The sequence below is a fragment of the Neodiprion virginianus genome, chromosome 3, assembly GCF_021901495.1.
Source record: "Neodiprion virginianus isolate iyNeoVirg1 chromosome 3, iyNeoVirg1.1, whole genome shotgun sequence".
NCBI lineage: Eukaryota > Metazoa > Arthropoda > Insecta > Hymenoptera > Diprionidae > Neodiprion > Neodiprion virginianus.
In genome coordinates, this window is record NC_060879.1 from 9,730,992 (window position 1) to 9,748,364 (window position 17,373).

Consider the following 17,373-nt stretch of genomic DNA (forward strand, 5'->3'; position numbering starts at 1 on the left):
CGCGGTAAGTTCCCGGTTATTTGCTCCGAGTGACCGAGGTGCAGAAAAATCCACGTCACAATATATACGTTATGGGGAAAAGTAGTGGACTCTTCGTTACACGAACCTGTATTATGTAAGGAAACTGGGGTGTACTTCCGTTTGGAACATACCTCCGATCGATCTGAAATTTGGTATACTTATGTATTTTGATGCGCTGATTAAGAATATCAAACTCAAAATACCCGCAAATTCGATTTCCAAGGTCAAATCAATTTTTTTTTTTTGTGTGTGTGTAAGTTGGGTGCGAGTTTGAGTGCGTGCGTGCGAATTTGCTTCGTGGAAAGAAAAAAAAAAAAAAAAAAAAAAAAAAAAAAAAAAAAAAAAAAAAAAAAAATTTAAAACATACAAAAACAAAAAAAAATTGCACTTCTAACACCAAACTCCAACCTTCCCGTGGTGAGTGCGTGAGTAAATATTAGTATCGAAACTAATGGAGCCTTGGCGAAAAATACCGACTTCGGGTGAATTTAGCAGTTTTCTCGGAAACCACCGGTTATACACGAGAAACGTGTAAAACAAAAAATGTCAGTTTTATTATGGCCCATAACTTTTGTTTAAAACATTTTTCTCTCAAATCTATATTTATTGCAATAAATGTGAAAAACATTTAAAAAATCGATTTTTTGTCGATTTGACCTTGAAAATCGAATTTGCGGGTGTTTTGAGTATGATATTCTTGATCAGCGCATCAAAATACATAAGTATACCAAATTTCGCATTGATCGGAGGTATGTTCTAAACGGAAGTTTATCCTAATTCGATATTTGAAAATAAAAATATTATATCTGAATGAATTCAAATAAATCATTGAATTTAAAAATTCTCTATTAGAAATCATTTCGAATTATCAACATTCACTGAGAGAAATGAAGTTCAGAATTCTGGTACCTAATGCTAAATTCTATCGACATACCCTTTACGCATATGACTTCGTACAAAAAAAATAGAGAATAATGATTTTAGTATGGCAATATTTATAAATGACATAAATCGCTAGTCACGTTTGGCATCACATAATGTAACACTCGGAAGGTGTACCATTCTTTGCACTGTTTGAAACCTAATCTAGTATGGTAGAAAATACTAACAAGTCGAATAGTAACTGATGTTTTACGCATTAATTAGTTTTGCTACTGATTGTGGCATATTTTCCATTAGCAATCATAATTTTCAAAACTCGGAATCCCATTATGTGCTCCTTTATGACACGTATCAGATTCTATGCTGGTATAGGTACGATTCTGGTATACATGGCGAGAGGTAACCGATAGTGAATAGTATATTTGGCCAGTGTGAAGCACTGATTACGATACTGTATGGCAATCCTTGACTATCTTCTTAGATTGCGTGATACATGTATAAGGCCATTTTAATGCCCAAGTGATACAAGCATTGTTAATCGTCACTAGGCGTCTGCTACAACGCTGCATGGCAATTTCTGCTGTTCGCAGGGTAGTAATTAGTACTAAAGTAGCGAACCAGTCTAGTCAATAAGCACCTTTTTTACGATTTTCAATTACAGTTCTCCTAAAAATATGGTTGAGGTGTCATTCGATTCAGAATCGCATCAAGTAACTTTTTGAGAAAATTCAAGATCCGCAACAAAAAATTACAAAGGTTGTAAGCAATTGAGTAACAAAAAAGGGTTTTTGTTTTTCGTGAATATCACGAAAACTATTGCAGATATCGCAAATGTAAACAAAGATTCATAAGGAGCAAGTAATTTCCTACAGGAAAGTCTAAACTTCCGGAACTCTACCACCAATATTTATAATTTTAATCTGGAGGTAAAAATAGCGCTGAAAACGGACGGTGTGATGACCGTGCGCTCGGCACGTTTCGCTCATATTTACAACAAAAAATCTTTTAACCCATTAAATATGAATATGCAGGGACGAAAAGAATTCAGGTACCATTTAGACACATGAATGAACAATAATCCGTGAAAAAACAATTTTCCGTGATTTTTCAATTAATCATGCTCTTGTTAATCAAGTCGTTTTTATAATTTGTGAATCAACATAAAAACCCCTGTCATATTCCAACTAAGACCAGAAAATTTTTTTAACTTTTGGAATTCTTTCTTCAAAGGGTTTGAAGGAGATCCCCATTTGTAAACTTTTTCAATTTCGATTTTTCATGTTTTAATCAAAAATTTAAAGAATGAAAATTTTTAAAAATCAAACAGAGCTACCAAAAAACTTTTTTTCAAAATGTTTCGATTATTTCAGTTTCTAATCATTGAAAAATATACAAAAATAATTAAAATTTTTTTTTACTTTGATTCTTTAAAATATTGTTATAAACAAGTGCATTGTTTATGAGATTATCGAAAATTTGTTTTTGACGAATAGATAGTCGATAAAAGCAATGATTTATAGGAAAAAAATCCTTTCATAAAACTAATTCCCTATAATTTTAAAACGCATTTTTTAACTAACACCTTTTTTTCGTCGCTGAAAATTAATGCTAAGAAACCATTATTTCTTTAAAAATCATTATTATCAGTGCTCTTTCATATTCTGACAAAAAACGATTTCTTGTCCATATCCTTATTGTTCATTTAATAAACAATCTGTTATAAACAAATGAACATCCGTACTATATTTTTCTTCATGTACTACCAAAAAACACGAAAACAACCCTGCACAACTTTTTGATGAAAATACTTTTTTCCCATTTTTTACATCATTTCAAATATTCTCATGTCCTCGAGGTAGCCATTTTTTTCAAGCTAACCATAACTTTCAGATACCAAGTATTAAATGAAGTATAGTGAGTATTCATAAAGTTTACAAATGGGGATCTCCTTCAGGTTCTTAGTTTGAAAATGACAGGAGTTTTTATGTTGATTCACAAATTATAGAAACGACTTGATTAACAAGAGCATGATTAATTGAAAAATTGGGGAAAATTATTTTTTTAAGGATCTAAAATTATAAATATTGGTGGTAGAATTCCGGGAGTTGGGATTTTCCCGTAGGAAATTTCCTGCTCTTTATGAATCTTTTTTTATATTTGCGATATTTGAAATAGTTTTCGCGATATTCGCGAAAAACGAAAACCCTTTTTTGTTACTTAATTCTTTATACCATTTGTAATTTTTTGTTGCGGATCTTGAATTTTCTAAAAAAGTACCTAGACGCGATTCCGATTCGAATGACACCTCAACCATATTTTTAGAAAAACTGTAACTGAAAGTCGTAAAAAAAGGTGCTTGTTGACTAGACTAAACGTTGTCAATCGAATGTGGCTCGCGTTGCCACGCTATTGGTCGAATCAAGCTAACGCGCGACGTCTTTTTTCCCGGACGAAAAGCGTCTGCTGCTGAGCTGTATGGCGATTCTTCCCATTCATATGGGTACTAATTGCTAAGCGAATAGTATCGCGTGCCAAATAGAAGGCTAGCAGTGCCAGTTCGATTTCATTCTCTAACGGTCCAAATACAAGTATTTCTCATTCTTGTGGGAACAGTGTGAAGAAGAGCATCAAAATGGATCACTTGTTAGCTGAGTGGGGCTTGGAACACATCGTATCCCTTCTCAAAGGTGAGTACAGCACTGTTATTATTTTATCATCAATTATCAAGGTACGCAAGTGCTTAATTTCGTATCTCCTTTTTCGAATACGATCCGCAGTTCCTAGTTTAAAATTTATAGTTTAAAAGTTTTTTTTTTTCTTATTCACCGTACACCTCGAACACAACACTCATTATATTTCCACAAGCATATTAACTCACTAATTCGTGCAGCTATCTTGAATCCCTAATAGACGTACCATTATTCATATGTGCACCCTAATAGGATATACAAGTCTCATATACCTATGTGTACGTATATATGCAGTTCTATTAGAGTAGGATCTATAGATCTCTTCACTTTGCTGTACACATATTATAGGTACAAACACAAAGCTGTGCCAATTTCTTTGTTAGTATATTCAATTGAGCTTTCCACGGGTAAGTTTGTAAAATAATGTATACATATGTACATTTTCAGTATAGTAAAACATGTGCATTTATATTATCGTATGCTGCGCGAAAAATATACAATGTACAATACAATTATACAAAATAATCGTCCGATTTTTTCTTAACTATCGATTTTTTCCTGTATGAATCGTAAAATTCACTGATTGTATATTTTTCGTATATTTGTATATACATAGCTCATTCGCGGAATGTAATGAATATTGGTGTTTCCAGTTTGCTGGCCTCTTTGCATGTTGATTCTTTTGCCTCTGTTTGTTATGTGAATACTTTGCGAATACTATTTGATCGACGTATAGTTTTCATACATTGTCTTGAAATTACACTTTTGTTTTCATATTTATCAGTCATTATCTGCATGATTTTGTCAATTTCTTATTTACTTTCAATTGCTTGTGTTATTTTCCAATTCAGCTGCGGGAATATCCCTATCCGATTTCCCGACCCTAAAATTCGACGACCTCAAACACGTTTTAACGAATGTCAACGATTTCGTATACTTCTTCGAAAAACTAGAAGGGTGGCGTAAGATTAATTCAGAACCGCAGGTACTACTAATCCTCCTTATCCTCTCATACTTTTATACGCTACTCCTTACTGTCGTTGCTGAGTTATCCTATAAATAGGTGATTTTATCATTTCATACGTCTATATACTTGGGTATAATTGTAAAAAATATAAAAACGCACTGAATGTTCATTGCATGTGGGGTGGCATATCCACCGTCGTAATATTTGCATACGTCATGCTGTACGAATAATTGATGTTCCACAGAATAAGATAATGTACTTAATTGAAGGTGCATTTATTTGAGTGTGTTATTCATATTATTGTCAGATTAACCAGAGGGTGGCAAAGTGGAGCGCTGGAAGCCTTCCATCCTTTCATTTTGAAAATTGTTCGTTAACCGACTCAATAATAGACCCGCAGAATTTTGATACACTGCCAGGTACACGAGTCATGCTCATATTTTTATATATATGATACACTGTGATTCAGAATTCGCGACGAACGTTTCACAATGTCAATCCTTGAAGTTGAAAATGATGAAATGAAGAAATTGAAACGGAATTTTGGATCTTAATTTTGATGAGGATTGGAAAAAAATTGAGAAAAATTATTATGATTGGTATTGTTTTTTTTTTCAATTAAAAAAATAGTCGCCTTTCAGAGGAATTGTTTTTTTTTTATCTCAATTTTGACAACAAGTGAGCCTGTGAAAGATTCGTCAAGAATTCGGAATCACCCTGTTTAGTTGAGATAGATAGCTGCAGATCCACATTATTTTTCGGGTTGATTTCGAGATACTTGATATTGTTTTTTTTTTTCTATGTAGACTTAAGCGAGTTAATATGTACAGGGCTAGAGCCCACTATTGTAATGCAGGAAAATATTGCAACGAATGCAGTACCCAATTCTGAAGGTCTAGAGTTATCGCAAAAGACTACCAGTAAATCTCCCACTCTTCTGGAATTAAAATCAGTTGAACAGCGTGAAAAACAAATACCCTGTACAAGCGGCACAATAAGTATCGCAGCTACTGATTCGGCACAATCGACGTCAAATTCCGACCCGGTCAAAAGATTGGTATGTTTTCACAGACCTTATCAAAAATATCCAATCAGGTACCCGTGCAGAAATTTAATTCCGGTGCTGCCTAGCACCTGGCTAGTTTTCCATGAATCTGGCTTGGCAATGGCTAGGTCAGCTGGGCTGAGCCAGTCCTGGCGTGTAACACATTTCTACGCAGTGCCTAGCCAGAAGGTCTGACTAGGGTCTAACCAGTAAAGTTAATAGGGTCTAGCCAGAATCCTTGCAAGTAGCTATTCATATAATTATCGGAAAAAAGGATAAAGGATAAATTCTAGAATGAATATTTCGCAACGTATGAAAGTTCTATTCATTTATATTATTATATTATTATTTTCTTCAATACATCATATCAGTCAGCAGTAAAGTACGTAGGATTTTTTTTTTTAAACATGTAAGTGAAAAATATGTTAGTAGTGAATTTCTTTTTTTTTTAATACATCACTAAATAGAAAATACGTAAGTAACACATATTTTTTTTATTTTTCAAACCCATCAGTGAGTAGAAAAGTACGTAAATAATGACTTTTTTTTTAATACTTTTTTTTTAATCAGTAAGCACAAAAGTACACAACTATTTTGGGAAGTTTTCGAATACGTTACTAAGAAGATTTGTCTGTGGATTTACGAGACAACGATTCCATGCTGGTGCCGCTGCAATGTACATTGACACAAACTGATTGGACTGCAGCGATTGTAGTACTCTTTGCAGCTTTTTTCTTTAGTCGAGATTTACGATGCCCATCCCAATCGACGGCATTACTCAGGCAGTTACCGAGTTCTCGATAAACACTCTTTTCAGTTACATGTGTCATTGATCCCTGCGCTCCCTCTTTGTATTTCAACAAAAGCACATCTGGAAGAAAAGACTTTAGTTAAAAAAACTAAACAACCCTGCTTTCTTTTTCTTCTAAAAGAGCAAATCGTGGTGGAAAGTCTATTAGTTTGTAAAGTTGGTGTCATCAATTTCAAAATTGCTTTAAGTCTTCACGATGATAGGTCTTACCTAGACTGAATCCAACTATACCTACAAGGCGAAGTCTGACATACCCTGAATTGTACTGTAATTTACTTCAAAAACGAAAAGCAGGCAGTTGTCTTTTCTCTTTTTAAAATGGGAAAAACCTTTTGGCATACCTATACGGATTCTTCGAAGATGAGTGAACAAAAATCTATCAGGTATGATTTAACGATTGAGGTTAACGATAATTGTGTTACCCAGCAATATTCCACAAAGTTGTGTCTCTTTGAAAATGCGTTTATCCATGCCAGCCTTCACTGCGTTGAAATTCAAGGCCACATCCCGTGAAATATTTTTTTTCAATAATGCCGTCACATTTTTTGGTAAGGTTGCATTGTGGTCGAAAACGAAATGCAATGTACTAGTCTATAGAGAGATTGAAGCAATGAGTGAGATATTGTATAAGTGACAATACAAATTCAGTATCCAAATTTTTTTACTCACGAATTCTTTACGAAATTTTTTGTCAGCTTTTAATTTCTCGTCGAATGCGTCAAAGTCCTTCAAAGTCGTTACAGGCAGGTTCAGATCATATTGTGTCGTAAAACTTTGGACATTTGCCCCATGAGCATCCATCGCTAAGGCCGATTTTTCAACGATGGCCTTGAGTTTGTCGATGGCTTTGGTTAGCATTTGAACATCGTATCTCAGTCCGCTAAGGATATCACAATCTCTCTGATTCAGTTCAGAGCTATTTTCTTTAGGCACATTTTTTGTGGATTTTGACACTTCACGTGATGATCTTTTGCTCAGTTTTCGTTCAATTTCTAGAACAAAATTTTGATGTAAAAAAATTAATTATAATGATGTATTATTCGACGAGGTTCTTGGTGTTTCTAGAAATTATTCATATCAAATTAGGTTCCAGAAATGTCGAAAAACGGCAATTGAATTAAACAATTTAAATAGTTTTTGTACACACCTTGAACGTGGTTTTTGCCGGTAGAGGAAGCATGTTCTTGTTTTGATTTTTGCTTCGGTTTTTTTCTGGGTTTGATCACATTGCTGTTTTCATCAGCTGTTGACTCATTGTCAGTTTCTGTCATATTTTTAAGTTTTGTATTTTTTTTCTTGGCCTTGATGCTGTTAATACAAGGAATTGGGTCAGATGTTTCAAAGGATGCTGTAACAATATATCCGCACTTCTGATTTTGCACAAGAGTGAAAATTTTGAGGGCCCTATCGAAGAAGCGAAAATTGCGCCGCCATTTTGGTCACCCAAGTGTCTAATTTATATATGTATAATATATATATTGTATATATTATATTTACAGTCTACATTTGATGCATAATCGTCATTCCTGGAGGTGTTAATGGGTTGCACTTGCATCAACTTTTCAGCAATTGCTTTATCGCCTTTGACTTTGATTCTCTGATATGCTTTTTTAGCTGCCTCTGATTTTTTTTCTGGTAACGTTCCATCCTCTGTGTATACAAATTTCTTGTCTGCTAATACTTTGAGACGTTTCATTGCATCATCATAAGTTGCTAGAAGAAGAAAAAATATAACAGAAATTTTTAACCTTCCATTATTTACAAGAAATGTTGCTCTCAGCTGAACTTTTTGATGCTATACAAATTATTTGGCAGTGAAAAATAAATTTTGATAATTTTAACTTTTTATTGCTCGTCTTCACATGTACACGATTCAAAATTGATGTGTTAAAAAGCTCAATGTATATTTGATCGGTATACGTCTAGATCTGAGATCAGAAGACACGAAATCAATCATGTGCTTGTGTTATTCGTTGCCACAACCCACAAAAATATATGAATTTTTGCAAAGCCGGCTTCTACAATATTGACTCTGTTAAAAGTTTCAGACGTAGACTATGTGACGGCTACACAGTGCAAGCTTGTGAGCTTCGGATGACCCTCAGAACCCAAGATTTTCATATCTTCTGATTTCAGCTCCGTCGACATATAACTGGGTTTACTTATAACTCTCTGAGAGCAGTGACTTTAAATACTGATCGAATCTTATGGCGTTATAGTGAGACTATACAGACGAACCTTTGTGATATGAACTGAATACGTCATCTTTTCAAAATTTAACAGTTATTCCCCTTTGATGATTATTTCCGAACAATATACAAATCTAATAGAAAACGCAACAGATCATTTACTTACTCGCATGTCCCTTGAGTGTTATTGGGTAGACAGGCCAAGATTCTTGTAGAGGGCTTTGTTCTTTGACGAGCCAACACAAAAGTTCAGAGTCCTCTACTGAATACGGAGGTGGCATGAATTTGCATTGGCATCTGCCAGTCGATGGGTTATAGGAAATCCAAGTCGATGGTACGCATTCTATCGTGCCTCGTTTTTGTTTTCTATTAGGTGGATCGAATTCGACTAATTGAAAAGCCTTGATGGCCTCTTCTGCCTCTTTATCATCTCCCATTATATGCTTAAAATACGAAGAGGGATTCTGTTCATAATATAAAGGCGTCTGTTATATGTATATATGCGCTGTTACAGGTTTAGTAAGATTAGGTTAGGTTAGGGTAGAGTACGCACGTGTCATATTTATATAAATAGTTTCTTATTGTGTCGTAATAAATATAAATGTCTGTACTTGAATATTCAAGGACAACTTACGAAGAATAGTCGATGGCACAGGTAGCTGTTATAAAAAATGATAAGCGATGCAATGTAAGGTTAGCACGTGGGATAACACGTTCAGCGAGCCGTTCGGTATTTGCGCAGCACGTTTTGTGTTTTGTACACTTTTGATCACTTCTCACTTCGTAAAGTTCAAAACAGCTTGCTTTCGTAATAATTTTAATGAACCACTTACAAAAAAATTCCAGCTTTTTCAAATGATTGCAATTTTCGTGAAAGAAAAATCCAGGCACTTCTAGGCTTTTAGGACGCTGTACACAACACGTGCCGGAACGACGATAGTCAACAAGTCGCCACTATCGACATGTCGCCACAGTCACGCGCGTTATTTAAATATCGAGACACATCAGAAACGTCCTCGTCAAAAATAATTCCAGTGTCGGCAATTGATTGACGGTCTTCCCATACTCAAACGAATAATATTGATATATGTATTATACATATATAATATATATGTATATTTATACATATATTATTCGTGAAAATAAGCTTGCGCATTACACCTTGTGACACTCGCCCTGAAATTAAATAGGGATAATAGTACATTTCTAAACAAGTATGGATAAGGCTTTTTGACGAGACGTGAGGTTTACGGCGCGAGCCGAAGGCGAGTGCTTGTAACACGCATGTCAAAAAACCTTATCCATACGAGTTTCGAGTTGTACTTTTCATCACTAGAGCCACGAAATCACGACGAAGTCGCGTTGGTCGAGATTTTGAGGTTAGAGTACTGAAAAATATTATTTATTGTTAAAATATAAAAAGATATCCAGCTACTTTTTTCGGATTAATACAAGTATATACGTAACATTACACTGTATACCACGTTTCAACCGACCTGTGTTAAATTAATGTAATAGAGATATTCCATATGTTTTCTCTCTTCCAGGCAAACGTAATATTATCATTTTGCGTTTGATTTGATCAATAGGGCACGTAATTGTAGTTGCAGATGATCTGTCTTCAAGCACCCATTCTTCCAGCACTCTCGAATCACACGGATACATATACAGCGACTCTTTGATTTTCCATTTTTTTCCAATAATTGTCACGTCTTCTAGATTGTCATCAGGGTACGACATAAGATGTATTTCGAGAATAGTGCCATTTTTAAGAAGAACTACATTATCGGGAGCCTTGACCGAAAGTATATATTTCCCTTTGAATTTCAGTTTCGATATCGCTTTGTGATTCATCCTACAATTTGGGATATCACTATTCTCCTTGAGTATCTCTACATACTGGGGTAGAGTTGCTTTATGATTTTTTATCGAAAATTTCTCATTCAAGCGGCGACAGATTTGAGCCAATGGTCGATTTGGCGAATGGACTAACTTTTTTATGTGACCGAGTGCATTTTCAAAAGGAAATGTAGTTATCTTTGTAAGGGAGCACTTCATGTTCTTAGCATCATCGGCCATATGAATTAAGTTATGAAGGTTCATGATTTGCGAATCTGGGCCATAATATTGGCGCATAACTAAGAAAAAACTTCTGAGATACTTCTTTGCAAACCTGTTGTACCTGAGGGCTAGATCTTCGCAGCATAAAATTCTGCATGCCGCATGAAATAATAAAAAATGTTTATATAGTCTATTGTTCAAAATACCCTTCAAGACTACAACTCCACAATATAATAGAAAAAATCTAAACTCGGTGGCCTTCCACTTTGCTATAAACGCTACGGACCGTGGTTTACGTTGAAATTCAGAAGTTACCAGAATTTTTAAATACTCCATTCTGCGAGACAGTTCGATTCGACTTCTGCGGCCTAGTCTGAGATGGAGATTGCCTAAAAGCCAAAAGTCTTTCAAAAGTTTCTTCATCACACCATGACAAGCTAAGTGCAAGAAATCGAGAATAAATAACAAGACCAAGTTTACTGCAGGTCTTAAACGTAGCAATGGCGAAACACTATTGTGATGCTCTCGCTGCCTTTGTCTATTAAAGTCCTCAGCACTTCGTTCAGGACAATCCGCATCAGGAAATACAGTAGATCTGCCAGGTCTGCATCCTCTCACGGTACACCTTTCACACGCATAATATCCAGTATGACCCTTAACACATTTGAGGAAAGACCTAGCTGGCGTATCACATATGAAACTTTGAATTTTTACTTGAAACAGTCTGCCATTAATGTCAATACCATTCGCTGATAGTTGGTTCATTTCCTCAATGAACTCATCCAAGAACTCATCAACTCTTTTTGGTTTTGTAGAACCTGCGTATATAGCTACAGGCACCGGCTCGTATATGTCTGGTTCGTGGACAACTTTACACAAAATGGGCCACAGTTGAGTGTTACTTGATTTAAAGAGAGGCAGTCCGTCGACATTAACTTGGATCAAAATTTCATTACCTATGTGCTGTAACGATATTACATGCGAGTCACATAGAATATAAAGTAATTCGTATGTACGCGCCTTAAGCACATACAACGTTTCAAAATAAAGGGCAAACGCTTAACTCTAGGTGTCACGTCGGTCAAGATCACCTATCCGGTGAAATAAGTGTAACTCTCTCTCTCTGCGAGCCGGGGTCGAAGCGAACGGTCGATATAAAGTCTAGTCCTGTCATATTCACATTCTTATAATTTCGTTAACATTTGGGAAAACAAAACAAGTAAAAAAAAAAAAAAAAAAAAAAAAAGGGGAAACAAAAAAAAAAAAAAAAATTAAGACGACGATTCATACCAGAAGTGTAACCCAACGCAATCCGAATCTTTCGGAGCCTGTGAGCCTAAAGAACAAATCCAAATATCTGATCGACGAACGACCACGCAGTATAATCGGTGAAGACCGATTCTATAAAAGGAATATCAAAGAACTTCAACATCCATGATCATCTACGGAGCCGTTAGGCCACCTCTCTTCATCAGAGATATTCCGAGCTAAGTCATCTTTTCATTACTGATTTGTAGGTGGATTGTGCCACAAATCTGTAATAGCCTTCTTAAGTCAGTATTTTATATCTTCGTCTGTTAACTTTATTGTAATCTCACCATAATTTAGAGTCCTTTGTCAGTAGATTCATTCTTTCACTAGAATCATTTTTAAATTTGAAGCATAAAGGAAAAGAGAGCCAGTCTTTCGTTAATGTGGTACAAAAATTTTACCAGAATAATTATATACAAAACGTCGGTAATCGCATTGAGTAATTTTAACGTGTGAATGAAAGAGTGAATGAGATTTTCTATGATTGCCTGTTCTTTTAAAAGGTTATACCAAAACTCAATAAATCTGTGTTCTACATTGTTTCCTCCTGATTTAATGTATTTTGTTTATTGAATATATCTAGATTTCTAATATAACATAAAATCAAAACGTATCGGTTGAACCTCAAAAAAAAAAACCGTTACAAAATGGCGCCCGAACATAAAGTTTAGACATAAAGAAAGTAAACATAGGATTAAATTTGAAACTTCGTCGTTGAATGTTTGTATGATTGACCTTAGGTAGTAATTGTAAGAAACATATATTACGCGATAAATAGAAATATAAGAATTTCAAAAGTACATGGCACCAACGATTAAAAGAACACCTGTTAAAACTAGGTCAAGGATCACAAATAAACCAAGGAGGTCAGAACCTGACATATCAAAAGCAGGCAATAGTCAAATACGAAATAATACAGGCGAGATGGAGGGAGAACTGGAGCGTTTGAAGGAGGAAATGGCGAGTTTCGCGGGTTTACGAAATACGATTGAACAGCTACAGGCACAACAAGCAACTAACGCACAGCTGGCAAACGAAGTCGCATTGTTGAAGCTCCAGAACGAACAACAAAGACAGGCTCTTCAACAGATACAGAATCCAGTTCAACAACCAGTTACCAATAACGATCAAATATCGGTGAGTGAGTTAATAGTAAGTTTGCAACGAAGTCACATTGATGCTAAAGCTCCCGAGTTTACAGATGAAGAAGTTATAAATCCTATTGAATATTTGGAAAATTTGGAAAATTATTTCAGGTTAAAATGTGTGAAGGAAGAGTGTAAATTGTCGATAGTCGAAAGTAAATTATCAGGTAGAGCAAAAATATGGTGGGAAGCGAGTAAAGAAACTATCAACACGTATAATGATTTTAAAGAAGCCTTTAAAAATAAATTTTATTCCATTCCAATCCAAGTTAAAGTCAAAACAAAGTGGAGTTCAAGACGGTATAATCAACAGGATGGTTCACTTCAAACATATTTTTTTAAACAGCTTAAGGAAGCAAAATACCTATTACCGAAACTAGACCAGTTCGAAATAAACTATACCATTATCCAACAATTACCATATAAAATTCGTGATACTCTAGCAACTGTGAATATGGCGGATACAAAAATAATAGAACAAGCTTTATCGCAATTAGATGTAAATTATGAAGAAAGAAACAATAATAAACACAAATATCAAAATCAAAGTAACAACAATCAAGTGAATAATGTAAACAACATGCAAATTCAACATAAACAACAGCAACAGATAAATAATACAAGTAGGCAACAAAATTATCCAAATGCTGCAAACAACTTTTATCAAAATCCTCAATTTGGTACAAACTTATCACCATGGCAATATCAACCGCAAGTTCAAGCATCAACAAGCAACCAAATGAATTTACCAAACGTCAATTATCCACCACCTTATTTCTCAGGAACCAATAATCAGATACAGTCATTACAAACTCAAATGCAAACTAACACCAATAATTTACAAACCAGTCCAAATAGAAATTTAAACTAATAAACAGCTCGATGTGTATAAGTCCGACATCGAGTTGGGATTATGCAAATTTAGTTGAGGACTTAATGCACGAAATTGGTGATGCTGAAGAAAAAATTGAAAGAGTAAAACAAAACTTATCGAATGGTCCAAATGTAGTAATAAATGTGTTAAATTATCGAATGGTAGCTTTATTTGATTCAGGAAGCCAAGTAACATGTATGTCTGAAAAAGTATATAAATCTCTCAAAGGTAATCATAGTTTAAATGAACTACCAGTTACAAATGTAGTAGTTTTACCAGCAATTGGGAAAAAGCCCACAGCGGTTAAGCGACAAATTTTGGTTGATGTTCATATGGGATCGCAGAAAATCACAACAGCTTTTTTAATTATACCGCATCTGTCTAGTAGTGTGATTTTTGGTAACGATTGGCTTGATATTAATAAAGTAGTTTTAGATTACGGTCAGAAAACAATTAGTATTAAAGGTAAAGTAATAGCTCCACCACTTTTCTCATACGACCGGGAACCTGCGGAAAGGTTGAGCTCATTTGCACAAAACGCGAAAATATATATCAAAATTTTAAGAACTGAAGATTCAGAAAAAGAATATGAAAAAATAGGCAAAGAAATATTTAAAAAGAATTCAAAGAAAGAGAATAATAATGAAGAAAATAAAAATGATGATGAAGATATAAAAACAGTTTTTGAAAATATCACAACTAAAGATCCTGAATGTGATAATGATGATAAAATGTCAGAAACACATGAAAATGTGATGCAAATTGACAATGAATCTGATTGTGTAGAGGAGAATAAAATTGATGAAGAAACAGAAATAAATTTAAAATATATCTTTGTAGAAAATGATGAAATTGATAAAAATATTTTAGTAGATAAGGAAAATATATGTGTAGCAATAAGTGAATTTGATAAAATTGCATCGGTAGATCAAAGAGATAATCCGAGAAATAATGAATTAGAAAATCTAAATTTGATGTGTGTAAAAAATAATATAAAATGTAATGAATCTGTATTTCAAAATGTAAACGAACATGAACAAAATAACGCAGAAACAATAGAATCACAAGACCATAATTTTTACAAAAAGAATTTAGTTTGCCAGAAAACAGTAGAATCGGAAGATCACAATTTTTTTAAAGATAAATTGGATGAAAATATCGAATCAATTTTAATAGAACAAATTCAAGTAACAAGATCTCAAACAAATGATCAAAACTTTTTCGAATCTGTCCGGTCGATCGCGAATAATCTTATGGGTACAAGTGAAGAGCAAAAAGCTGAGCTGGAAAAATTGCTAATTAAATATGAAAAACTATTTTCAGAGAAAGCCGGATGTACAAACATTTATGAACACTCTATCAAATTACTAAAAGACAAGCCAATCGTTAAAAAATCATACCCGGTACCATTTAAACTTAGAGAAGCAGTAGATGCAGAGATAAAGAAAATGCTTCAAGCAGGAATTATAGAAAGATCAAATAGTCAATACTGCAATCCATTGCGAATAGTACAAAAGAGGGAGAATGGAGTGAGGTTATGTTTAGATGCCAGATATATAAATGACATAATTGAGTCTGATAACGAATGTCCACCACCAATAAATGAATTATTAAGAAAATATCATGGTGTAAAATACATGACATCTACTGATCTAACACATGGATATTGGCAAATCCCGCTAGAGAGAAATTCACGTCAATATACAGCTTTTTTACACGGTGGCACTTTATACCACTTTTGCAGAATTCCATTTGGTCTCAAGACGGCAGGAAGTGGATTCATACGTGCCCTAAATATGGCATTAGGTAATGAATTTACCTCCTTTCTGACTTGTTATATAGATGATCTTTTAATAACCTCAACTGATTTTGATTCTCATATGAAACACCTAAGCCTAATATTTGATCGTTTAATGAAACACAATTTTACACTTCGTCTAAATAAGTCACTTTTTTGTAAGAAGTCAATCGCATTTCTCGGATACGTTATAACACCTGAGGGAGTTAGTCCCAACCCAGACAAAATCAAGGTGATTAGAGAATTTCCAGTACCAACAAGTAAATTGATTTTACAACGATTTTTAGGAGCGTGTAACTTTTACCGGCAGTTTAGCATAAAATATTCGAACTATGTCACGCCCTTGAGAGATTTATTAACAGACAATACACCGTTTAGATGGACAGAGAAACATACGAAAGCATTTAAAAAGATAAAGGAAAGTTTTATAAACTGTGTAACCCTTAATCACTATTTACCTGGCGTCATATGTAGAGTACAAACAGACGCAAGCGATCTTGGAATAAGTGCGATTTTGTACCAAATTGATGAGGAAGATAACCATAAAATTATTTCACTTATAAGTAAATGTTTGTCGAAAGCAGAATTAAATTACACAACTACGGAAAAGGAATTACTGGCAATAATGTATGCATTAGATAAATTTAGAATTTGGTTAATTGGAAGTCCATTTGAAATAATAACAGATCATAAAGCATTAACTTTTATAAATACAGCACCGTTTTTAAGTCCACGATTATCACGATGGGTTGTAATCTTACAACAGTACACATTCACAGTCAAGCATTGCAAAGGAAAAGATAATGTGGTGGCAGATTTTTTCAGCCGAAATATCAACGGGAAACAAAGTACAAACGAACGTAACAAGTTACTAATAGCAAAAATAAACCAACTGCTAGTAGATAATGTAGAACTCGAACTAAACAAAATCGCATCTAAAACTATTAAAATGAATCCAACGTTGATAAGAAACCTGAAAAATTTAAAACAATTGCAAATAAAAGATGAGGAATTGAAAAATATCATAAATAAATGCAATACAGATTCATCTGATGGTTGTTACAAAGTACATGAAGACTTGTTGTTTTATAAAAGTAAATTCGATCAAAATTGGCGAGTAGTAATCCCACAAAGTATAGTAGATTTACTCGCAATTTCTGTACATGAAAAAATAGGTCATATGGGTGTATATAAAACATACCAATATATTAACAGATATTATTACTGGCGAAAAATGAGAGAAGGTATCAAAAAACGTATTCAAGCATGTGACACATGTCAAAGAACAAAGGCATTATCCTACAGCATGCAAGGAAAGTACAAGCAGGTAACAGCTGATCACCCGAACGAATTGACTACAATTGACTTCTATGGCCCTCTGCCGAGATCTATTGGGGGAGTCCAATATTTGTTAGTTGCAATAGATGCATTTTCAAAACTAGTTACGTTATACCCCATAAAACGAGCTACTACAACAATAGCATTAAATAAAATAATCAACGAGTACTTTAAAAACGTAGGAAAACCAAAAAGATTGCTATCCGACAATGGAACTCAATTCACAGCTGCTAGATGGAAA

The 17,373-nt window shown here is 34.3% G+C and overlaps 1 protein-coding gene across 4 annotated transcripts; it reads right to left on the bottom strand.

Moving 5' to 3' along the window:
- Positions 1-5,934: 5,934 nt before the first annotated feature.
- Positions 5,935-11,025, bottom strand: LOC124300275 (uncharacterized). 4 transcript variants are annotated; one of them, XM_046754186.1, is made up of 8 exons: positions 10,982-11,025; positions 10,102-10,320; positions 8,772-9,781; positions 7,914-8,129; positions 7,564-7,764; positions 7,086-7,408; positions 6,839-7,007; positions 5,935-6,476 (listed from the first exon to the last, which is right to left on the bottom strand). In XM_046754186.1, exons 3-8 carry the CDS (start codon positions 9,040-9,042, stop codon positions 6,223-6,225), a joined length of 1,434 nt encoding a protein of 477 aa, XP_046610142.1. In that variant the 5' UTR covers positions 9,043-9,781; positions 10,102-10,320; positions 10,982-11,025; the 3' UTR covers positions 5,935-6,222. The 4 variants fall into 4 exon arrangements, with proteins under 4 accessions (XP_046610142.1, XP_046610145.1, XP_046610144.1 ...); XM_046754189.1 differs by having other exon boundaries at positions 8,772-9,069; positions 9,439-10,320; XM_046754188.1 differs by having other exon boundaries at positions 8,772-9,069; positions 9,240-10,320.
- Between the last annotated feature and the right edge of the window lie 6,348 nt (positions 11,026-17,373).